The following is a 25,358-nucleotide window of genomic DNA, read 5'->3' on the forward strand; positions in this document are numbered from 1 at the left end:
GAGAGAGAGAGAGAGAGAGCGAGAGAGAGAGAGAGAGAGAGAGAGAGAGAGAGAGAGAGAGAGATAATGACAGATGCCTATAGAAACTGAATGAGTCACCTGGGGTTGCAGTGAATGGCTGTCTGCATTATCTATGAGCTGACTGTACAGGGAGCAGTCATTACTGGCACAGAGCTGCAGCAGAGAACACGTTTAAACTCAAACCACTGATGACCTCGACTACGACCTGCTTCCTGCTCAATTGTTATTGCCCAGCCTACTGTTCAGGAACCTTCTAAACATCTCCATAACAACGGTGTAATTAGACAATTAGAGAGAGAGAAGAAAAGACAGCGAGAACCTCATTTGCAGACTGAAGGTGTAATTCAACAAGAACAAAATATGGCTTATAATGAATTGTTACTGATACTAAGGAACTCTTACACGGTGAATGAAGTAAGATAACTGATGTCCTCACAACCTATACCACCTTTCAAGTATACTTTTTTTTAATAAATCTTTTTATTTCTCGGAATTCAATTTGGAATTCTAGCGGAGTTGTCCAATTGGCCGGTTGCCCTGGTATCATTATTAGAACATTCAGACCTCAAAGTTCTATCTTACATGAGAGCGTTGTACACCTGAAAGGGTGTTCATTGTCATTTCCCAGTCGTCTGGAACAGCTTTGATGCCCTAATTCACATAATGACAGTGTAATTATAAGATTAGAGAGAGAGAGAGAGAGAGAGAGAGAGAGAGAGGGGGGGGAGGAGAGAGATAGAGAGAGTGAGGCAATTGTAAAGCCTCTTTGAGTGATCAGAAGACTCAAAAAAGTGGCACCTGTATATAATTGCAACCATTGACCAATGAATATGACCTGCCTCTCATCTATATTATTTAGACTTGTCCTGAATCCAACCACTCTGAATCCACTGTCTGAATATTTGCAGTTATCAGCGAGGGCACGACTTGAGACCCTACCATGGATTTAGAGGAGATTCCAATTCGAATTGATCAGACTGGAAGAGAGGATTGAGAGATAAAGAACTACATACAAGCAGTATGAGTGTAGTGTGTGGCAGTGGTGTGTAGTGGCAGTGGTGGTGGGACACACCTCCCCAAAGAGAGAGAGAGCAGGGGAGAAAGAGAGAGAGACAGAGATAGAGAAAAAAAGAGACAGAGAGAAAAAGAGAGAGAGACAGAGAGAGAGAGAGAGAGAGAGAGAAAGAGATAGACAGAGAGAAAGCAAGAAAGAGAGAAAATAGAGAGGAGAGAGAAATACACAGAGAAAGACAGAGAGGGAGAGAAAGAGAGAGAGAGAGAGAGAGAGAGAGAGAGAGAGAGAGAGAAGATGAGAGAGAGAGAGAGAGAGAGATAGAGAGAGAGAGAGAGAGAGTAACGCTTCATCACCCATTCTGAAGCGTGTGTTTAAGACCCACTTAGAACAAGCTGAATTATTGATGATGGGAGAGACAGAGAGAGGGAGGGAAAGGAAGAGAAGGATGGGGAGGGAGAGAATGATGGGGAGAGAGAGAAGGATGGGGAGAGAGAGAAGGATGGGGAGAGAGAGATGAACCTCCCCATTTTTTAAACGAAAAACACAAACAACACACACATTTAAGCACACACAGTCACACACACACACAGCGTCTCACACGCACGCACAGTCTCTCTCTCTCTCTCTCACACACACAGACACACACACACACACACACACACACACACACACACACACACACACACACACACACACACACACACACACACACACACACACACACACACACACACACACACACACACACACACACACACACACACACACACACACACACACACACACACACACACACACACACACACACACACACACACACACACACACACACACACACACACACACACACACACACACACACACACACACACACACACACAGTCTCACCTCCTGGGTGTATTCCGGGGGGATAGGGCCGACTGGGAGGAGTGTCACCTTGCTCCCCCTCTCCTCCTTCCTCTCCTCCTGCGATACCTACTCCTCCTCCTCCCTTCATCCTCCCTGACCACTTCCCGTCTTCTCCATGTCCTGATGAAGAGAGAGAGAGAGAGAGAGAGAGAGAGAGAGAGAGAGAGAGAAGAGAAGAGAGAGAGAGAGAGAGAGAGAGAGAGAGAGAGAGAGAGAGAGAGAGAGAGAGAGAGAGAGAGAGAGAGAGAGAGATAATGGATCAAGGATCAGAGTTTTGGATGTTTTGGATGGCGTGAGAGAGGGAGAATGACTGAGGGACAGAGGGATGAAGAGAAGGAGAGAGACACAGGAGAGAGAGGGAAGTGAAAGGAGAGGGAGAGTATTCTATTGGTTGGTCCAGACCCCCTGAAGGTGAGTCATTAGAGCCATGGGAACAGAATCTCCCCCAGGGAGTACCGTACACACTGGAGTAGAGACCAGGGCCCTCATTCATCAACGTGGACGTAGAACATGTTCTATTTCACACGTAAGCACAGAATGTAGAATCAGTGTACGCCACAGGAAAATCGGGATTCACCACACGTGCGTACGCAGGTTCTACGCACACCTGATTGAAATTGATTGAAAACTTTATTAACAGATTGCAGAATGGGTACAATACAGTACAGCTCAATACACACAATTGTTAAGGGGATGCAGACCAGAGAAAGACTTTCGTCTTGTTTACACCAGGGTCCCCCATTTTCAATTCATCAGGACATATATGACATACATGACATACAGATAGTCAGTACTGCTACATCTATACATTTATGACATACCAGATTTGCAAATACAGTACTGTTTGTGATACAGAAGGAGTCAAGAAAAGGGAGTATATACATTTGACGTAGAAACTGTACATGGAGGAGGTTGGGTGGGGGGGGTTGGGTACACTGGGATATTGACAACCATACTGGGTAATTTACATTGGAGGTGGGTGGGGGGGGGGGGGGGGCACATTGTATAAACAAGCAAAACTGTACATTGAGGGGGGGGGGGGGGGGGGGGGACCTCTGTACAAACAAACAAAATTGTACATTGGACTATTGACAAGACCATACTAGGTAAATGACTGTACATTGGAGGGGGTTGGGTTAGGATATTTACAGGGGCCAGTGTTGCATTGCAGTCTCCCGTAGGTGTCTCTTGAGAGAGGTTTTGAAAGTGGGTAGTGATCCACATTCCTTTACAGCTTTGGGTAGGGCGTTCCACATTGATGTGGCATAATTGCGAAACGTGTTTAGTCCCTTATTTGAGCCGAATCTGGGTTTAACATGATTTGTGGAGCTCCCTCTGGTGTTGTGATCGTGGTATTCACTGACCTTTGGGAAGTATTTTGCCATGTACATGGGTACCTTGGTCGTGTAGTGTATCTTGTAGACCAGGCCCATTGCAAGTTGCTGTACTCTGTCATCTACTCTAAGCCATCCTAGGTTGTCAAAGTGGGCAGGGGTGAGGTGGGTTCTAGGAGTAAGGTCAAGCAGTAGTCTGACCAGTTTGTTTTGAGATGTTTGTAATTTTGTTTTTAGCGCCTTTGAGGTGCTTTGGTACCATGAGGTGCAAGCATAGTCGTAGTACCCCTGAATGAGTGCTCCTGCCAGAGTCTTCAGGGTATTCTTGTTTACCAGAGAGGAGATCCGGTACAAGAATCGAGTTCGTTGGTTGACTTTTTTTATTACATTGGATGCCATTTTGTCACAGGAGAGATTAGCCTCTAGGATGGAACCCAGGTAGGTAATTTCATCTTTCCTTGTGACAATATTGTCACCCACTGTAACTGAGAAGCCGTCGGTCTTGCTGAGTTTGTTATTTGAACCGAAGAGAATGGACTCTGTTTTGCCCATGTGTAATGATAGTTTGTTATCAGCGAGCCATATGCAGATTCTGCCTAGTTCAGAGCTGAGGGTTTTTTCAACCTGTAACTTGTTCTTGTCAGAGACCAGCAGGGCTGAGTCGTCCGCAAACAGGAACAAGTTGCAGTCACAAGCTGACGACATGTCATTTGCATAAATTAGGAACAGTAGCGGTCCTAGTATGCTTCCTTGTGGAACACCACAGCTCACTGTGAGAGGGGGGGATAGGGTACCGTTTACCTCCACCATCTGTTCCCTGCCCTCAAGGTAGGATTGCATCCAGCTCACTGATAGACTATCAAAACCAATTGCTTTTAGCTTGTCAATCAGAATGGAGTGATTGACCGTGTCAAATGCCTTTTGTAGGCCCAGCATGACCATGCCGCAGTATTTGCCTGCGTCCACCTCTTGTTTGATGTGGTCATTCAAATAGAGAAGGCATGTGTCAGTGGAGTGGGATGTTCTGAAGCCAGATTGGAATTCGTAGATTAGATTTTTTTCCGCTAGGTACTTTTCGACCTGTTCGTAGACTATTTTTTCCATGACTTTCGAGATGGAGGTGAGAATAGAAACAGGGCGGTAGTTGCCTGGGTCTAATTTGCTGCCCTTTTTGTGCAGAGGGGTCAACCTGTCATGATGAATATGACTTTGATCCTACGTTTGAGCTCGTGCACTGTTTTAAGTATTTGCATACCAGAACCGCCCCGATTAACCATATACAGTAATGGTATACCCCCATGAAATGTGGAAAAATGGACTAAGAAGTTCTGTATGAACCGTAATTCATTATAGTTCATTGTAAAATAGCAACAGTAGTGTAATTATGGTCAAAACCCTATAAATAGCATTTGGAATAATAGATCTTTCTCTCAGAATGAATGCAGCATGGTTTATATAGCGTTATCGGAATATACGGGGTGTAGGCTACTGACTGACTGCGCTCCGCCAGTGTTGAAACTAATGCACAGAAGCTCATTTCCTTGTTGTAATAATATATTCTACCACTGGGCGTCAGCTAAGTGTGCTCAGAGCTGTGCGTAGACATAAGCACAAAGTCAAGTTCAAGTTGAAATTGATGAATCCCACTCTTTGCTTAGAAATGATCGTACGCACAGGGTAAGCACAAATCTGTGAGTAAGACACGTTGATGAATGAGGGCCCAGGCACGTGCAGAGGGGGGGGGGGGTTAGGGTTTAACACCTGCCCCTCTAAAGGTCTCTGCACGGCCCTGGTAGAGACAATACTTACAGTAGAAACAACTTGAAAAAATGGGGAAACAAAATATTTTCTTTGGTGTTCAAAGTTCAACCTGTTTGCATGGTTGACCATTTTGTGTCTGTGTATGTATGTGTGTGTGTGTGTGTGTGTGTGTGTGTGTGTGTGTGTGTGTGTGTGTGTGTGTGTGTGTGTGTGTGTGTGTGTGTGTGTGTGTGTGTGTGTGTGTGTGTGTGTGTGTGTGTGTGTGTGTTTGTGCGTGTGCGTGGGGGTGGGGGGGTTCAGAACCAGAGGACCATATTAACCTTCCAGTCACCCTTGTCGCAATTCTCGTCAAATAGCCTTTTTTCACGTGTGTTTGTGGATAGCGTTGGCTATATTTTATGTATATGCCATATGCATGTTTTCGGCAAAGGGCTAAAGGTGTGATTCTTTTAAAGGTTGACTCAAGGGTTAAGGGAACGTGCCAACACTATGGAAGATGTGCTTACCGTCTTCTCCAGATCAGAGAGGATAGATACTGTGCATTCAGTAGAAAGCTACAGTAGCCGGCTGCAGGCTAGCGTAGACTTAGCACAAAGGAATTTTTTTCTGTAATTTTTCTGTCTTCCAACATGGCTGCCTGTAACATACTGTAGCAACCATTGTTTTGTACATGGCAATGGAAGAGACAATGGTTGCCATGTGCAAAACAACCGTTGCTATGTGTTGATATATGAGAAATATATCAACAAAAACATATTCATTTGGTGTATTATTACTGGATCTTGTAAACGAGTCACAGTAGAACAGTAATATTGTGCTTTTCCAGTGTTTTACCTACTCTACCACTGCACAGAAATTAGGCATTTTCTTTTGAAAGTGGTTACCGGTTGTTACAGGCAGCCATGTTGGAAGAAAGAGAACCACACCAACAATCATTTCCCGGTATTGCCCGGCGTTACAGTCCAATACGGTAGACATTTAAGGCAGCTCAGTAACTTAATCACCCCCTGTCTGGTCCATTCATAACAGACCCACTGAGTCACATGCTCCATTCATCCATCAACGCTCCATTCACATTCAGTAGACAGGGGGTCAGGTGGAATGGACATTTAAGATTCTCATCACGTGTTCCATAGCACTGCAGTATAGAGAGAGAGAGAGAGAGAGAGAGAGAGAGAGAGAGAGAGAGAGAGAGAGAGAGAGAGAGAGAGAGAGAGAGATGTATGTCACAGACAGGCGATGTATGAATGTGTTCCTCACCATGCTTCCATCAGACAGGACGGGGTCAAACAGACTGTCCAGATAACGGTCCATTCCTCTCTGAGTCTGACCATCACTCAGCGCATCCGACTCCACTGAACAGCAGCATACAGTAGACACACGTGGCAGTCAATGAGACATGTAAACTGAAACTGCCATTGTATAATATAAATAATACATATACGTGTATAATATAATAAAAGTATTTCTTTCCTTTTTAACTAGGAAACATTTATATGTCACAGTTTACAGTGTAATTATTAGTACAGGGACAGTTGTTGTCAGACTGTGGGGCCTCTCAAATCAGTAAACTCAACCTACGAGTTGAACAGAGATCACTAAGGTAACGACTCAGCTGCAGTGACAGAGTGTGTGATGTGCTGGCGTACCATGACTGTAGTATCCATCAGAGTCAGGCAGGCTGTAAGCTGGTCTGCTGTTGGTGAGAGGCAGTGAAGGAGGCAGCTCATCGTCAGAGTCAAACCCACTGCCAAACAGAGTCCTGGGAGACAGTAGAACACAGTAGAATAGAATAGAATATATGAATCCCAACCTTAGCAATGAGCATGACATAAGTGCAAACTAGCCGTCGTGTGAATATGGCCTGGTGTAAACAAGCTCTGTTGACGTGCTTTGTATGCACTACATTAACACATTGGACGCCAGACCCGAGATAAGTCGGGTTAACTCGCCATCGCTTGAGCGCCAAACCCGAGAAAAGTCGGGTTTTGGTCATTATTTCTTTTATTCGCTATTTCCATTCATAATCCATCGAGGGAGCCTGATGTTATCATTGGGAATAGGTCTGAGATAGCAAACGTCCAATACCGCCGCCTAACGCCTTGCAGCCGGTATTGCACATCCTTGGAAACCCTCTGGCTCAGCCTGTACGTCGATCTAAAAAGTCCGGTCCGGGTTTTCCTTGTCGGGCAGGAGTAACGTTTATAACACATGGATTGGGGAGAATCAAGCACCGTCGATTCATGTTCTTTGGTGGATTATGTTAGCAACACGATCGACATCAATACTTGGAATGGTGATCAGATATTTGGAATAGTCTTTTTGCAGTACATCCTAGTCAAGCTATCAATCTTGCGTTGATCCAATAATTCCTTGCCCACGATCGGAGCGTGTGTCTGTAATATACTGTGTAGCGCAGGGCTATTCAACTAAATTGTTCAGGGGGCCACATTGTCAGAAACCCAAGGGGCCAGGGGCCGGACTGCCACGGCGCCTCCCCGTGCTATAAATATATGTACACTTGACACAACACACAACCACATTTTCACAACTTTTATTTAACTACATTGCAAAAGTAGTATACTTTTCAAAAAAAGTGCTTCATTTATGTGCCACATCTGCAACATCTCCTGCAAAAAGTGCTTCATTTATGACTGTGCAACAACTGCAACATCTCCTCTTCAACATTTCAATATAAAAATAAAATAAAAAACAAACAAGTGCATGATGTGCATCTGAACATTCTAACATCAACACTTGAACAAAAAAACACATTTATAGTGCAGCTGAGCTTATGAAAAAGTGCTTCATGTCTGTGCAACAACAGCAAATCACAGCATCTTATTAGCACTTATTGTCCACTCTTAACTCTCAAACATCAGGGGGGTGGGGGGCAGACAGGCCTAGCCTACATACACACATCTAATGAGAGTGATTGCACTTCTTTGACTGGGCAATGGCAGAGAAAGAGGGTTCATAGGAAGTGAGGGCTACCCGCAAACAGTGATGCAAATGCTCATTTGTCAAGGAGGCACGGTTGCTTGTTTTAATGGCATTCATGTGAGAGAAACTGGATTCAGAGGTGTATGTTGAGCCAAACATTGTTAGCACAGATATTGCCAGTGTTTTTATTTTGGGGAATGTCTTGACATGAATACACTTTATCCAAAATGTTGTGGTGGATTCATTCTCAAGTGCCTGCTTCAGAGCAGATGATGCTTGCATGTCAATTATTTCAAGTTGCAGGAGACCTTCATCAATGTGAAGTGATGCAAGGAACTCTTGTCCTTTTGTGGAAATAGCAGCTACATTGGCAAATGGGTTGCTCACAAAATGCATCAATTCTCTGGACATGTCAAATTCATCAAATCGACTTGCAAAGTTTTCCCTCAATTTATCAATGAAATCTGTCATTAATTGAGTGACTTCAATTGTGTGTGTTAACGTTGACATGAAAAGAAAAAAGTAAAAAAAGAAAATATATATATAAAAAAAAATATAAAAAAAAAATGTATTATCATGTAATCTTTGGCGGGCCGGTCAGAATCATCCCGCGGGCCGGATCTGGCCCGCGGGCCGCCAGTTGAATAGCCCTGTAGCGTATTCCGTTGGTGACAATCGAAGCATAGAACCCCCCCCCCACCCTTTCATGCATGCATGATGAAACATAATACCGATAATATTTGATTGATTTCAGATTAATTGTTGATCCAAGCGAGGAATGGCACGGTTTCTAGTGAATGCACTAAACGCTGCTTAGCTGTGTTTCCTGGTATTACACAGAATTACTCTAAAACTATACTCATATTCACCACAGTATAAAACGGGAATGTATGGATGAAAAAAATAAAAAAAAATTACCAAATTGAATGATAGATACTCAATGTCAAATGGGCAATAGTTTTATATCCATAGCTATAATATTGGTATGGTATGGTTTATTTCTTAATCCCAGAGGGGAAACATGGTTTGCCACCAGAGCGAATACACATATACAAACATGAAAGACACAGTTACATGATACAATACACTACAGGATACACAACACAATAGGAGAGCCTCTTATCACAGTGCTATCGGTGTTCGTAATTTTTTTTACCGCAGCAGGTACAAAGGACCTTCTCAATCGCTCAGTAGAGCATTGAGGCATCAACAATCTGTTACTAAATGAGCTTCGCAGAGCATCGAAAATATTAAACAATGGGTGGCCTACAAAAGATAAAATGGTGTTCAGTTTAGTCCTGGTTCACTTGGCTATGGTGATCTCCAGGGAATCAGGAGGAAGGCCAATCACTGAGCCAGCCTTTTTAATGATTTTATTTATACGGTTTTTGTCCGAAACAGTGATGCTGCCCCCCCAGCAGAGAACAGCATTGAACAGGACACTAGCCAGGATACCTTGGTAGAATACATAGAGAAGTGACCTGCTGATGTCGAAAGAACGAAGTTTTCTCAGATGAAAGAGCCGAGACTGGGCTTTTTTAAACACAGAATCTGTGTTCTGCTTCCAGTCCAGCTTACCGTCCAGGTGAACGCCAAGGTATCTATAGGACTGGACTATTTCAACCTCCTGCCCCCTAATGATGACAGGAGAGACATTCACCTTCTTCCTACTGAAGTTGATGACCAACTCCTTGGTTTTTTCTATGTTTAATTCCAAGAAGTTGGCATCGCACCAGTGGACAAATGAGTCAATCTCCTTTTTATAGGCTTGGTCATCACCTTTGTTGATGAGACCGATAAGCGCAGTATCATCAGAAAATGTTTGCATATGGCACATGGCCTCGCTATGTCTGCAGTCCGCAGTATAAAGAACAAAGAGGAAGTGCGATAAAACTGTTCCCTGGGGGGCTCCACTTTTTGTCCAGATGACATCCGATACTATGTCATCCAGCCTGACAAACTGAGGTCGAGGAACAAGATATTTCGTGCACCAAGAGATGGTTGAGTTGTGCAGTTTAAGCTGAATAATTTTGTTTGCTAGGATATGTGGCTGGATTGTATTGAAGGCGCTAGAAGAATCAAAGAACATTACCCTAACAGAGCTGGCAGGCGACTCAAGGTGGCTATACATTTGGTGCAACATAAAAATCAGTGCATCGTCGACTCCTACACTCTTCCTATATGCAAATTGCAAGGGGTCTAAATAAAGGTGCCACCTGCTCCCTGAGGTGGCCCAGCACAACCCTTTCAAAACATTTCATGATGTGACATGTCAGAGCAATAATGGTCTCAGGTTAGTGAGGCTATTACGCACATTGTTCTTTTTAGGAATAGGGACAAGACATGATGTTAACCACATTACAGGAAGGGCAGATGAAGACAAAGATAGAGAAAAAAGATAATGAAAAACATGGCACAATTGGTCAGCACAGACCTTGAGGGTGCGTGGATAAATACCATCAGGCCCGGGGCCCTTGTTTACCTTTATGCGCTTAAACTCCTGACGAACCTCTTCAATAGAGATGACAATAGGGGGACAACTGTCCACAGGACTAGGCTGAGCCAGAGAGGAGAGGATACTCTCCTGCTCAGCAGAGAAATCAAATTGATCAAACCTAGCAAAGAACTGGTTTGCATGATTAACATCAATCTCCGGGCCCAGACAACTGGGATTGTTGGTCCAATCAGTGATTGATTTAATGCCTTTCCAAAGGCCCCTGGTATTGGTATTGGACATTTGTCTTTCTACCCTATCTTTATATTTAAGTTTAGCTTGTTTTATTTTAGCTTTCAGCTCCTTTTGAGCATGTTTAATCATATCTCTATCACCTGTGGATAATGCCCTCTTCTTTTGGTTAATTGCAGCTTTCACCTCCCTGGACATCCAAGGTTTATCATTGGGGAACGTTTTAATTGTTTTACAGAGGATGGCACCATCAACACAGAAATGTATTTACAGTATGTAGGCGGTGACTCTGTCAGCTTTACTGTCCAGGTCGAGATCAGCGTTGTCTAAAAATATAGACCAGTCAGTACATTCAAAGCTCCCTTGTAATTTATCACAAGCGTCATCAGACCACACACCAGTGGCGGTTTCTCCACTAGGGGCGCTGGGGCGCCGCCCACCCTGGTAAAGAGAGAGGGGAAGAAGAAAATGTTTTATTTAAATTTTTTATTTTAGAGCCCTAGAAATAAAACAAACATGTTTAAAATGAATAATATTTACTCATTTTAAGTATGTTTGTGTTTCCAATGCACAATATAACGTTAACCCTTTCTCTGCCACGCTTATATCCATCCTTATACCATCCTCTGCCAGCTCTATTTGTCTATGGAGATGTTCCCCTTCTTTGCAGGGCTATAACTTTTTAAATTGTATTGCTAAATTGACATTACTATGGCCAACGTCAAGTATCTATCGTTTAGGATGTAGCAACGTTCTACTTTTTCATTCACATATTCATACTAAAATACGGTCTAAAGTAGGGGTGGACGGTATGGTCTAAAATGTATATCACGGTATAATTTGAAGCATAGGCGGTAACGGTATATATCACGGTATCAGTGTTTCCGTTAGAATACTTTTTTTTGCCTGATAGGCAGGCTATATAAAGAATGACATCCTCAAGGCATGTAGATTTATAATATTTTAACTTAAAACTAGGCTACTTTTGCGTATAAAGTCATTATATTCCAAATAAAATAAGTCCCGAGTCGAGACTCCGTGCTGCTCCCATTGCAAACAGCGGGGCTGGATGCTGGATTTTGCTAGAAGTGTAGCTGCAGAGCCGCAGAGCCAGGGGCGCTTTCAGGTCTGGTCACATGCCCGCTCAACAGCGCCCCCCCCACCCAACGGCTGAATTGCCAATGGCTGAATTGGAGTATTGCACTGTGCAATACTCCAATTCAGCCATTGGCAATTCAGCCGTTGGGTGGGGGGGCGCTGTTGAGCGGGCCTGTGACCAGACCTGAAAGCGCCCTTGGCTCTGTGGCTCTGCAGCTGCATGCTATTCGCAAATCCACTGCTGCAGCCGTCCTCCCGCTGCAGCCGTCGTTATCATAACACTACACACATATCATAATGTTTACAGCAAACTGTAGTTGATCACCAGGTATGTTTTATTAACGTAGAATAATTCATATAAGAAAAACGATAGGGAAATCTCTTACCTTTCTCCAGGTAATGCCAGGAACTGAAATTGAAACTTGCTGTGCGCCGCGGTGATATGTGTTTATTATGAAATGACAATTGCGTGTTGACACGCCCACTGCGTGAAGCCTCCTAAATAACTTTTTCCAGTTTACACATATCTATTATCTATGACTAATTCTATCTATTTTTAGGGGCAAATGTGATTGAAATAGTCGCGCTGTGGTTACATGACGTCATTGCTATTTTAGAGCTGCTCTACCGGTTACACGGTATAGTCAAAATCCATACCATAGAGCAAATTCATACCGTTTATACCGTATACCGTTTATACCGTCCACCCCTAGTCTAAAGTATAAATATGTTTTTATCGTTTTCTGCAGCATTCTGCATAACGTGAGTTATAGCCCTAAATACATATATTAGATCATCAAATGTAGTTTGATACCGATTGACGTCAGATAAAAAATGTCAATTGTACAAGGTCCTACACGTCATGCCTCATCATCTGCTGGTGACCGGAGGGGGGGGGGGGGTTTATAAGTCCGTGGCCGACGTTAAATCATTTATTTAGTATGGGTGATATGTTGATCGGAGCAGTGTGTATGTATAATAATAATCAAACACGCTGAAACTCACCGCAGCTTCCTCGTAGCGTTGGGCGATCAGCGTGGAGCAGAAAGTTCGCTATTATGGGATGTCGATCTAGTTGGTCCAGTTCCAGGTTGTATAATACTATATACGTCCAAATCATGTTGTTTTTCGAGTTATTGGCAACGGATCGCTATCCAGTGTATCAAGCTGGAGTCCCGCTAGCGATAGCGAGTGGCCGGACGAAATATGGGTGAGCACCACTTCCGGCGCGTCACTTCCGGTTTTGGCGATTCGCCGATCGGCCACCAGATGGCGGTCTTGAATCGTTGGAGAGTTGAGAGGAGATCAACAGCAAGTCTCAAGTCTCCGTGGGTGAAATATGATTGCCATGACAGATTTTTGAAATATTGATCTCAAAGACGCTGTACGACGTCATTGGCAGATTAAGCATGGCGAGCAATGACGTCTAAAGTCGTCGTTGGCGATTAAAGGGTTTTAATATATCAAATATAAATAATTGTTTTCATTCACAGGAAGTCACTGTCTGAAAGAGAGTAACTATACCTCTCAGGCCGGGCGAGACGGCAGGGGGCGTGCACTGATTTCATCGCTGTATCCGTCGCAGCCAATGAAATAGGTCAAGCAAATAAATTTCGCCTATCAGTGCGTAACACACTGTGCGTTGAAATATGATGTAATATGATGGAAGCCGGGCGCGTTTTCAAGCGATCTAGATCATCTAAGCAAGCAGGGTCCTTCCGTCTGTCCTTCCTGCTGTATTGTCAGTCACGCCCCCAGTTCGGACAGTTTGAAAACAAGTAGTACTTGTGGTGCTTAACTTGGCTAACAAGAAGCTATATGGCTAGCTGGATGCAGTGGACATGGACATCAACACAGTCTGGACAGTGGATATACACTTTATCAAGCCCTTCTGCCTGCTGGACAGTGGTGCGTTTCAACTAAACAAGTGAGAGTCTCTCTCTCTCTCTCTCTCTCTCTCTCTCTCTCTCTCTCACTCTCCCTGTTAGAGCGATGCTGTGTTGTTGTTGAACTAACTAATTAATTTCGCCGCGGGGGGGGCCATAATCACCCGGACAATGAATGGTAACTTGTTAAAAAGGACAAGATATACATAAGTGATTATTTTTTGATGGATCAGAGAGAGAGAGAGAGAGAGAGAGAGAGAGAGAGAGAGAGAGAGAGAGAGAGAGAGAGAGAGAGAGAGGGGGGAATAGGGGGAGAGAGAGAGAGAGAGAGAGAGAGAGAGAGAGAGAGAGAGAGAGAGAGAGAGAGAGATAGAGAGAGAAAGAGAGAGAGAGAGAGAGAGCTGTGCGTGTTTGTGTAGGTAGGGCTATTGGAAACGTGGTTGCATTTGACTGACTGTGATCATATATTGATTGATGGCAATGGTGATAATATTCGCCAATGCGTGCGTACATGTTTGCAAAATGTTTGGTATAGCGCCCCCTCTGGAGAAGAATTCACGAGCCGCCACTGCCAAACACGCACAGTTTTCGACTTAATAGGCTGTCTCTGGATAACAGGAGAATAGCTAGGCATCACAGATAACAGATTATGATCAGATTGTCCAAGAGGGGGGAGCCGCTTCGTAACGTAGGGCCCGCGTAGGGCACTTAACAAACTGCTTGAAGTACGGCAGAGTGGAGGACAATGTACAGTTATTAAAAATCTCTGTTTATTATCACGAGCGCATCAGGCGAGGCGCGCTGCAGGTCATGTGTGACTCGGGATATTGACTCGGTAGCAAGCTTCGCGTTGGCAGTTGGAGGGATGTAAGCCACCAGCACAATAACATGACTGATCTCTCTCGGGAGATAATACGGGCGGCAACTCACCGCAAGCAGCTCAATGTTCGGATCACAGGCTTTCTCCTTCACCGTGACATGGGAAGGATGACACCACTGGTCATTAGAGTACAAGCAAACGCCCCCACCTTGTTTCTTGCCGGTCCTTTCAAAGTCTCTGTCCATCCAATGTAACGAGAAGCCATCCATTTTCACATGGGATTCGGGAATTTTATCCGAAAGCCAGCTCTCTGTGAAGCACAGCAGGCTGGACTGTCGGTATAAGCGATTAATATAGTTTTAGCCCTACAAACACCGGCATGTATCCCCATTCATTAAAGCGCTCGCACACACGGCCATACGGCCCACAGCGACCTCTGGCGCTGAATGTGTTAATACAAAGCTCTATAATTGTAAAGATGATTTCTACACTGACAATCTGACCTTCTGACAATATCATAATCCATATGGAATCTGCCTTCTACATAATGACTTTTATATTAAATATGAATAATATATGCATTTAATAAAGGTTAGAGATCGTCCTCCCTGATTACAAAGGAATGTTCTTGCATGTTAAGAGATCCTAGTCCTTAATGTGAACTTGTTGTATAAGTGTCACATATATACGTACACATATAATATCATGTACGCCCTAGTGTCAGTATGGCCTTGGGTAGTGTACATCTGGCTTACTTTAACCCTTCCACTACCACACTACAGAAGGTTAACCTTTCACTACCACACTACAGACGGTTAACTCTCTGTAGTGTGGTAGTGAAAGGTTACCCTTCTGTAGTGTGGTAGTGAAAGGTTTAACCCTTTGTAGTGTGGTAGAGAAAGGGTTAACCCTTTGTAGTGTGGTAGTGAAATGGTTAACCTTATGTAGTGTGTTAGTGAAAGCGTGAAAAGTGAAAGCAACAGTGGCTCGGGAGGTAGAGTAGTTGTCTGGTAATCCGGAGGTTCCCGGTTTGGTTCCCACTTCATTTCCTCACTGTGTCATTTGTTCTTAGCTAGAATTCTAGACAGCAGTAACTGCACACGACAGGGGTTTAATGGAACAATGGCGGGACAACAGGGTCTCAGTGGTCTTGTATGCAGTGGGCTTGGACTTGACAGAATGTATTGTTGAAAGTGAAAGACGAGGAGAAGAAGGGGAGCCCGCTCAGCCCGGGGAGAAATGTGTGAAAATTGTTTAGAAAAAGCTCACGCGGTGCTGATCTTGTTGGTGACCAGTGGTGGCAGCACTGACCGTTCATTGAATGGAGACTTTGGAAAGAATGGTAATTTTATACTGTATTTCAGCAGCAGCGAAAACACAATGCAAATTTGCAATAATTAGGAGCGGCTGGGTAGTGCAGTGGACTAAGCACTCGCCTACCACCACAGAGACTTTGGGATCGAATCCAGCTGTCAGCGGTACATCTGGCTTGGTCAGTCGTCCCTACTAACACAATTGGCAGTGTTAGCGGGTGGGAAGCCGGTGGGGTATGTGTCCTGGTCGTTGTAAACTGCGACTCCTACTGGTCGATCGGGGCGCCTGTTCAGCAGGAAGGGGATCTGGGGGAAATAGCGTGAACCTCACGTTCCCCCAGTGAAACTCCTCGTTGTCAGTAGGAGGCATGTGGTAGTCTACACACCCTCCCCAGGCCGACAGTGGGGCAATGCGTGCAACGACCAGGAAGGGAATTGGCATAACGACAAACAATTGGGATGGGTGAAAAATACAGAAAGAAAAACATTTCAATTGCAATAATTAGTTAGGACGAGTTTTGACGTAACCCTCAGAATCTACAGCGGTTTGTACTAGAGCTTTGTATACAATGCATACAAAGCTTGTCAATAGAGCTAGGTGTGAACATGATTCACGCAGGGTCTTCAGCATTTAAATTGTGTATGTGTGTGTGTGTGTGTGTGTGTGTGTGTGTGTGTGTGTGTGTGTGTGTGTGTGTGCGTGTGTGTGTGTGTGTGTGTGTGTGTGTGTGTGTGTGTGTGTGTGTGTGTGTGTGTGTATAGTGTAGTTGTGCTGAACTCACAGACTGGTGTTTGTCCTGACCCTTGCAGGGTCCTCAGCGCTGATGATGAAGTAGCTCTTCTGTTTGGGGAAGTCGGCTGGAAGCTCCAGGTCTGAGATCAGGTCCATCACATAGTCGTGACCCGCTAACTCCACCCACTGGCCATGCTCCTTCATCAGAATCGAACCACCTCTCCACCAATCCGACACACCCCTGAAAAAAGGGTACCAATTTCAAATACTTTTCAAGATTCAATAGTTTATTCATCACATACATACCAGGGCATACAATGAAATGGGGTTGGCCATGCCCGCTACAATAAAACAATAGTAATAGTAATAATAATAAAAAGATAACTAGAATAGACATGGTAAATAGATAGATAGATAAATACCCTATAGTTGAAATGTCTAAAGTAAACAGGAGGCATTAACACTTTCTGCGCCAATCACGAGTATACTCGTTATTGGCCGCCAGCGGTTAACCGCCAATAACGATGGTCCGTTTTTCTTTTTTTCGACTTTAATATTCTATACACTCTCACGGACCTCTGTGTTATCATTGGAACTCATTCTGAGACCCTGAGATTGCAATGCCGGCCGAATCCTGCTAGGTGGCAGTATCACCTACCCTTTGAAACCTTATTTCACACTGTGTGTTACATTTTATATGGTCCGGGCGGAGAATTTGGACCCAGGCAAGTGAAACGCTTCATCTGAGCACCTTGGAACGCGTCCATCACACTTGATGCATATTTTGTGCCATTTCATGTCAGGGACCCGATGGACATCAATACTGGAAATCGCGATCAGACAATTGGAATATTCTTTTTGCAATACCTCCTATCAAAGGTAAGGACTATATGACATCAATCCTACTTCGATCCTACAATGATTTCACATCGATCGCAACGATCAACGTATGTAGTATTCAAAACGTATGCCGATGCTGATGATCAGAGCATCACAAAACGACCCCCCCCCCCCCCATTGATGCCTTCATGATGAAACATCATACCTATTATATGCCTTTTATTTGGAAATAATATCGTGTCCAGGTGAGCAAAATGCACATAGCGCTCCATAACTCAGCTTCCAGGAATTAGCCCGGATCACTCTGAAACTATTCACCACGGGATAACACATGAACATATAGATGAAAAAGTTTACTCTTTTTTACATATTGGACTACAAATAGTGTCTGTCAAATGAGCCGATCTATTTTATCCATAGCTATAATATAGAAATGATAGATATAGCTCTGCAAACATCGTGACGCATCGTGAAAATAGGCAATGGAAAGCTGGCGCTAGAGAGCAGAGATGGGGCGTGGCTATGGCGGTGAATGAGTTAACCATGTCTGAAATATCCTCCTTCCAAACAACAACAACAACAACAACAACAAAAACAACAACCACCTAAGGCCATATACAGTACATTCCTGAACATTAACCCAGCCTGACATACTGTAGTTCCACCAGTACCTTACTGGTGTGTCTATTGTACCTGTGACGTAGGATGTTTCCGGCTAGATCCTCCCCACTGGTCCAGGGGTGGACTGGACAGAGGAATGACGCACCTACAGAGAGAGAGAGGGGGGGGGTGTATGATGGAGAAAGGGGGAGAGATGGGTATGTTGAGAGAAGGGGAGAGATGGAGAGGAGAGAGACAGGAAGAGAGAGTGACGGGGGAGAGAGACAGACAGACAGACAAAGAGGGAGAGAAGACAGAGGAAGAGGAGGAGGGGGTTGGGCTCTGAAACTGTTTATTTTGTCTTTTGTCTTTCCATACGCAGGACAATCATAGAAGATCTCATCAACAGCAAACAAACAAGTCCAGACCAAGTCTTGATGTTCCACCACCTGATACTGACTGGCTATGAATAATCAATGATGATCAATATCACAGGGCTGTAATGGATCCAGCAGTCTGGCCACACAACAAAGTTCCCCTTCCTCTTAACTCATTTTAAATGTAGGTATAGACGCTATCAGTGCAATTACGTTGCTAGGGGAACAGTTTGAACCCAGGAAATAAACTTGGGTACATACAGAATGTTTATGTTGTCAAGTTGTTCTACTCTTGTCTATAAGAGTAGAACACTACACAGAGAAGAGTTAAATATCCTCTCCACTTAAGAACTCTTTGAGGCATGACTTTAACTATACAGATTGTTACTTGTGCAGAACTTGTTACCTTTCACATTCTTCCCGTGGAGGGGAGGAGCTTCCCTGGTCCGCCTCAAAATCGGAGCTGTCTGTATGACGCAACTAATCCTGCAAAACAATCATGGTCGCTCTACAAGAAGGGCCAGAGCCGACTCTACTTCCTCAGAAAGCTGAGATCCTTCAACGTCTGGACAAGGATGTTGAGGATGTTCTACGAGTTGGTGGTGGCTGGCGCCTTCTTGTACGCTGTGACCTGCTGGGGCAGCGGACCGAGAGCGGGGGACACAAACAAGCTGGATAAGCTGGTCAGGAAGGCCAGTAATGTGGTAGGGGTGGAGCTGGACTCTCTAGCGGTGGTGGCGGAGAGGAGGAGCCTTGCTAAGCTCCATGCCATCAGGGACAACCCCTCCCACCCACTATACACAGACAGTGCTAGACTAAGACTCCCAAGATGTAGCACTGAACGGCACAGGAAGTCCTTCATTCCAACAGCCATCAGACTTTACAATGCATCACTGTGCTTCACTGCACACTGAGCACAGGGTGACAGTTACCATCTTCCTGGACTTTTACTTTTAAAACACCATTGTTCAATATTACACTTACTGTACACTTACTGTAGATTTCTGTATATTTGACTGTATATGTTATATTAGAATGTATATACATAACATAGGAAATGTAAATCCTGGACCGTTTTTTTTTTTTTCTTTTTTTTTTACTTAATTTTTTAGCGTTTATCGCTTTTCTGGTCAAGCATGACCGACAGAAACAGGTTGAAATGGGATGTAGAGCAGGGGAAGACACTGAGAAAATACGGCGGGTCCGGGAATCGAACTCGTGTACCCCAGATCCGTGACGAGCACGGTTTTCCCTGATGCAGAAATAGCGCCGAGATATGCGGTGAGCTACGGGAGCTCCCCCCGTATTTTATTCTTAGGCTTATTTTTATATACTTTGTTTTGTCTACCTAAATGTTTACAGTTTACTGTGAGCATTTTGTAGTGAGAAATTTCCCTCGGGATGAATAAAGTATTTTTATTCTATTCTATTCGCCCAGCTGGCCAGACGGTCATCCAGGAAATGCTAACTGCTAACATAATAAGTTGATACATCTAGTGATGTAAGCATGAAAACGTTCATAGATTCTTGCATTCTCAATGAGAGTGTATGAGATGTATGGATGCTGCTAAGGCATTTTCAGTAATCTAATGACATTTTTTTATCTGTAACAATATACAACATTGTTAAAAACACATGTGGAGGGGATCTTTAACACTGTACCCAGTAAACCACCATAGTCTCATCCAGGACCGGACTGGGAAAATAATTCAGGCCGGGAAATATAGTGCGAAATATATCCTCAGTCAGGCCACTTTTTAAGTGGGGGAAGAATTCCAGGCCTGCTGAGAGGTCAACCAACTCATGCTATCACGCCATCGCAACTAGAAACACTGGCCTGACTGAAAAAAAACATGATACATATTATTATTTTAATAAATACATAAATAAATATATATATATTACATATTATATAAAAATAATTATTTATTTATTTATTTGGGCATGCAGGCCACTTAGCAGGCCAGGCCATCGGGATGGTCCCGATGGTCAGTCCGGGCCTAGTCTCATCATGCTCTGTATATTCATATTTATTACGTTCCTATTGCTGTATATTCTGCACAGGAATGACACTTATACTGTATTTACATTTACATTTAGATTTAGTCATTTAGCTGACGCTTTTATCCAAAGCGACTTACAAGTTCTGTACGACAAGCCATCAGGAAGAGCACAACTCTATCAGCTGAGTAACAATGTTCATCAAAGTGTTGAGTGCTACAGTGTATGTGTCACGTAACCAGATTCACCTAGACCAGGATTCTGATACAAAAAAGTGCTTGTGTTGGTGGATGTTATTTTTTTAATTTGTATCTTTTTCCTCCCTCTTTTTCCATTTTTCTCCCATCCCAATGTTAGTCGTTAGACTCGTTATGCCAATTCCCAATCCCCTTCCTGGTCATTGCGCACTCTACCCCCTACCGTCGGTCTGGGAGGGCGGAGACTATCACATGCTTCATCCGACACATGGTTACCCAGCCCACCGCTTCTTTTCACCTGGCAGCGCGGACTCTCACTGGGAGAGTGTAACGTGTGGAAGGTCACACTACCTCCCCCAGGTCTTTCCCTCGCTGTGCAAGCACGCCGACCGAACTGTAGGAGTCGCTGTTTACAACGACCAGGACCCATCCTTGCCGGGTTTCCCACCCTCTAACACTGCCAATTGTGTTAGTATGGACGGTCGGCCAACCCGGAAGCACCACAGCTGGATTCGATCCCTCTGTCTCTGTGGCGGTAGACAGGCGCTTAGTCCGCTGCACTACCCGGCCGCCCCAAGGTGGATGTTCTTTGACGTAGTCTCTTTCCATCACTGTCCCCTAGACCCTTCAGCCAAGCAACAGAACAAGTCTTTAGGAAATCACGTCTAGCCATCTACAACGACCACCGGTTCAGGATTCACGATTCACGTTTTGGGACCAGGATTCTATTGAGCAAGCCACCTACTGTAGAAACCTGATCCCATATAATTTACTTCCACTTGGGTGACTAAACCTTGGTAAAATATAAACGTTGCAACAGACAAGGAAGGAGGGCAACTCACCATCGGGGCAGTGCACCTGCAGCACCATATTAGCCTTCTTCCTATTGGCTGTCCACTCCAGCAGAGACAGCGGATAGGTCCGAGCGGTCTCGGGGATGGAGCCTGATCCCAGCTGGGACTTCTGGTTGGCTTGTATGAGTCGGTGCTGCAGCAGCGCCTGGCAACCGTTGGGGGCGTGGTCAGACACAAACCTTGGGAGAACAGGACAGGTGGGGAAAGGGTTGGTGATGAGAGGACAGGTGTGAAGGAAAGGACAGATGATTCAGATTCAGATAATTTTATTGTCACAACCTTTTTAAATGTACTGTGACGAACCTGATAGGATGCAGGTTCGCCACGGTTCAAATACAAACAAAAGCGAAGGTCCACACAAGAGCAATATCAATCAATACAAGTATTTATTGATTAGGCGGTAAATCCAGATGGGTAGAGCAGTAGAATAGTCAGGTTCCATTCCGGGGTCGATACACGAATACAGGCTTGCCGACAGAAAGAGGGACTGTCCAGGGTTCAGGGTCGTCGTCTGGTCCAAACAAGGTCAGTACACAGGGGGGGTTCTTAGCCGTTCCAGGGGTCGTCAACAAGGCACACCTATCACACTAGCTCCTCTCCTCTACTTCCTCTCACCGTCACACACTCTGAACACTAATAACACTCTCTCTACTCCAACACCAAACTCTGCTCAACTAACCTCTGTCCCTCCCCTGGTTAATGTACTGGGTGAGATGCTTGTGAGTGCACATGGGGTGTGTCTCTACTAATTATGTGCAGGTGTACTATATCAGCGCAATCAGCTAGTGTGTGTGTGTGTGAGGTGAATGTACATCAGTCCTAATCCTCTACCCACGTGACGGATATTCCTTCCCTTACATATCCCCAGGAGGGGGGAGTGGATCTGTCACAGTACATACATTCAGAAAATGTGAGATGCTTGTTTTTCCCGGCTCCTCAAACGTAGTAGAGTTGTAAACAACAATAAACAAATTATTCTATAATGTAATTATCAGCAGTGTGTGTGTAATAAGTGTGCTTGTGTCACTTAAGGTGCTTTTGTGTGTATGCTCATGTGATCATGTTGAGTCTTAGTATTGTCAGTGTTCTCTTGGATGTGGATCTGAGACTGGGGTACAGTCTGCCAGACGGCATGAGCTCGAACAGTTTGTGGTTTGGGTGGCTGGGGTCCTTCAGGATCCTGTGTGCCTTGCTGACGCACCGCTCGGTGAAGATACTGTGAATGGTGCGTAGTTTGCATCTGCAGATCTTTTTGGCCATTCACACTACTCTCTCCAGTACTCTGCGGTCGTTCTGGTTGGTGTTTCCAAACCATATGGTGGTGCATCCCATCAGTTGAAGCAGGTCAACGTGTCATTAGTGTCACAGTTATTAACACTTTGAATGCCAGCCACGCGTTTTGTCGTTAGTTCATGCCGACCGTTGAGTGCTGCCAACGCTATATAGCGTTTGTTTGTCGTATTTCATCAATCGAGTCTCAGGTTAGTGTTGCAGACTCTCTCTGAGCTCAATTGGGAAGATACCGCCCCCTATCGTCTCTCCCTGTGTAACTGCACCCCATTACTTTAGACTGATGAAGGGGGGGGGGGCAGTTTCCTCATTTAACTTTTCCGTCAAGCCAACTGAAGAATCCATTGTGATCGCCGGCCCGGAAAACGTGTGGATTATGTATTTACAGTACCCAACGCTGAATCAATAAACGCGATCGATATTTGGAATGGCGATCAGGAATTGGAATAATCTTTTTGGATAACATCTGAGGTATCTGAGGTAAGGAATTTATTTTACCAGTCTTAGGATAATCAGAGCTATTTTCACAGAGATATCAGCGTTTGCCCTATGCGTGTGTGTCTGTGTGTGCGATCAGGAAATGAGAGAATCGATATTTCAGCCCGCTTCTATAGCGTGCATAATTACACATATACTATCGATAATCTAGCGTTTATTTGAAAACTATTCATAAATAGGCCGAAAAATGACAACGTTTTTGTGTATGCCAGAATATTCCAGTAAATGCCGTTTATCACGGAATCTTTATATTTTCCTTGAAAACGAGGGCTTTTCAAAATGCTATAAAACGGAAATGAAGCGATTAAAAAACAATCCGTTTCGACAATGTTGACTGCAAACAAGTCATTGATAAACGACGGGCAGATTAGACACATAGCCATAATTTAAGACAGAGATTATGCGTTCACAACACTATCATTGAAGTGGGTGGTGGCATTTAACCATGCTTTACCATGTTAATGGCCGGCACTGAAAGTGTTAAAAGTAAGTAAATGTTAAAGTGTTGATATTGGCTCGTGAATTTATCAATTCTGCATATGTCTGTGTGTTTGTGATTTGTGTACGTGCCCTACTGTTGGTCTGGGGAGGGTGTAGACTACCACATGCTGCCATACTGAAAGATTACAGTGTTCTTCAGCCTCTAATCAGCTCGTCACCTGCTCCTCCGTGACTTTCCTCTGTGTTGTGTTTGTCATCAATACTTGGTTATCTCGCATTGGCTGTCACACACTGTATCAACCCCGTCTCATAAAGAATTTGACACTGGCAACGTGATCTACTTCCTTAGATCGTGATGTTTATTTTCATAAACATAGCCTTGTACACGATGTAAACAATTCTGAAATGTCCTTGAACAGTTTTGAAGAAAAACTAAATTCATTATTCTACCGTCTCTTCTGCTTTTAGTCCAATGGTGGTTGAGGCCTCGTCGTTAGCCAAAAACCCTTCCCTGTTAGCCGAAGCTAGCGATGTCGTGGCATTCCCTTCCCCCCCCCGCGAGGGGAGGAGGGATCGTTTCAAAGTCTCTGTCAACGCGTCTGCTCGTCTCCGCCTCGTGTCTTAGTCTAATTTGTCTTCTGAAGAACTCACAGCTCATAACGTCTTTCCCCTAGCAACAGGGGCCCGCCCCCTTTTCCTCATTACTAAGTGGCACGATACCATGGCAACGGCATGGCAAAGTCCCCCCCCCCCCCTCCCCCCCCCCCATCTCCAGGTCTCTGCCTGCTGCTCTGAAACACACACTCTCTCTCTGTTGTCCTCCTCCTTTGAGATCTACGAGTAGATGCTGTCATCTACAGATATTTACATTATATACACATTGAAAAACAAGGCCATTCCTATAAATACTGTAGGTCTGGGGAGGGTGTAGACTAGACTACCACATGCTGCCCTACTGTCGGTCTGGGGAGGGTGTAGAATACCACATGCTGCCATACTGTCGGTCTGGGGAGGGTGTAGAATACCACATGCTGCCATACTGTCGGTCTGGGGAGGGTGTAGAATACCACATGCTGCCATACTGTTGGTCTGGGGAGGGTGTAGCCACATGTCTCCTCTGTTGGTCTGGGGAGGGTGTAGACTACCACATGCCTCCTCCGATACATGTGGAGTCGCCAGCCGCTTCTTTTCACCTGACAGCGAGGAGTTTCACTGGGAGAGAGTAACACACACGGAGGTTTATGCCATTTCCCCCCAGATCCCCTCCCTGCTGAACAGGCGCCCCAATCAACTAGTAGTTTGGGTATGACCAGGAGTCATATCCCACCGGCTTCCCACCTGCAAAGTGCAAACACTGCCAATTGTGTTCCTAGAGACGACAGACAAAGCCGGAGGTAACACTGCTGGGAATCGAACCTGTGTCTCTGCGGTGGTAGGCAAGTGCTTAGACCTCTATCCTTCCCAGCCACACCGTATTTCGCTACTGTTGACATTAATAATATGCAATGTGACAAAAAAAACGACTTATACTTAACATAACTTAAAAACAAAACATATACTTATACAAACATGAGCAGATTTTTTACTTACTGGACAGTAGGTTCTAAAAGCATAGAGTGTGGGTAGTAGGTTTAGAAACTTCTGTCTGATTGTATAGCTACTGAGGGATTTCAGGCATAACAATTGTCTTGGTTGACTGAGACCAGACCGAACAATTACTTGACTAATTGACTATAAGAGG

General features: G+C 44.5%; 1 protein-coding gene across 1 annotated transcript in view; it reads right to left on the minus strand.

Moving 5' to 3' along the window:
• myo15aa (myosin XVAa) overlaps positions 1–25,358 on the minus strand; it is a gene marked incomplete at both ends in the record, with an annotated part of 162,716 nt that overhangs the window by 67,769 nt on the left and 69,589 nt on the right. Inside the window, 3 exon segments of the mRNA XM_084329168.1 lie at positions 16,690–16,760; positions 18,053–18,125; positions 21,377–21,567. Of these exon segments, the coding sequence (XP_084185294.1) occupies positions 16,690–16,760; positions 18,053–18,125; positions 21,377–21,567 (335 nt within the window).

Source organism: Notolepis coatsorum, assembly GCF_963971535.1.
Source record: "Notolepis coatsorum genome assembly, chromosome: 14".
NCBI lineage: Eukaryota > Metazoa > Chordata > Actinopteri > Aulopiformes > Paralepididae > Notolepis > Notolepis coatsorum.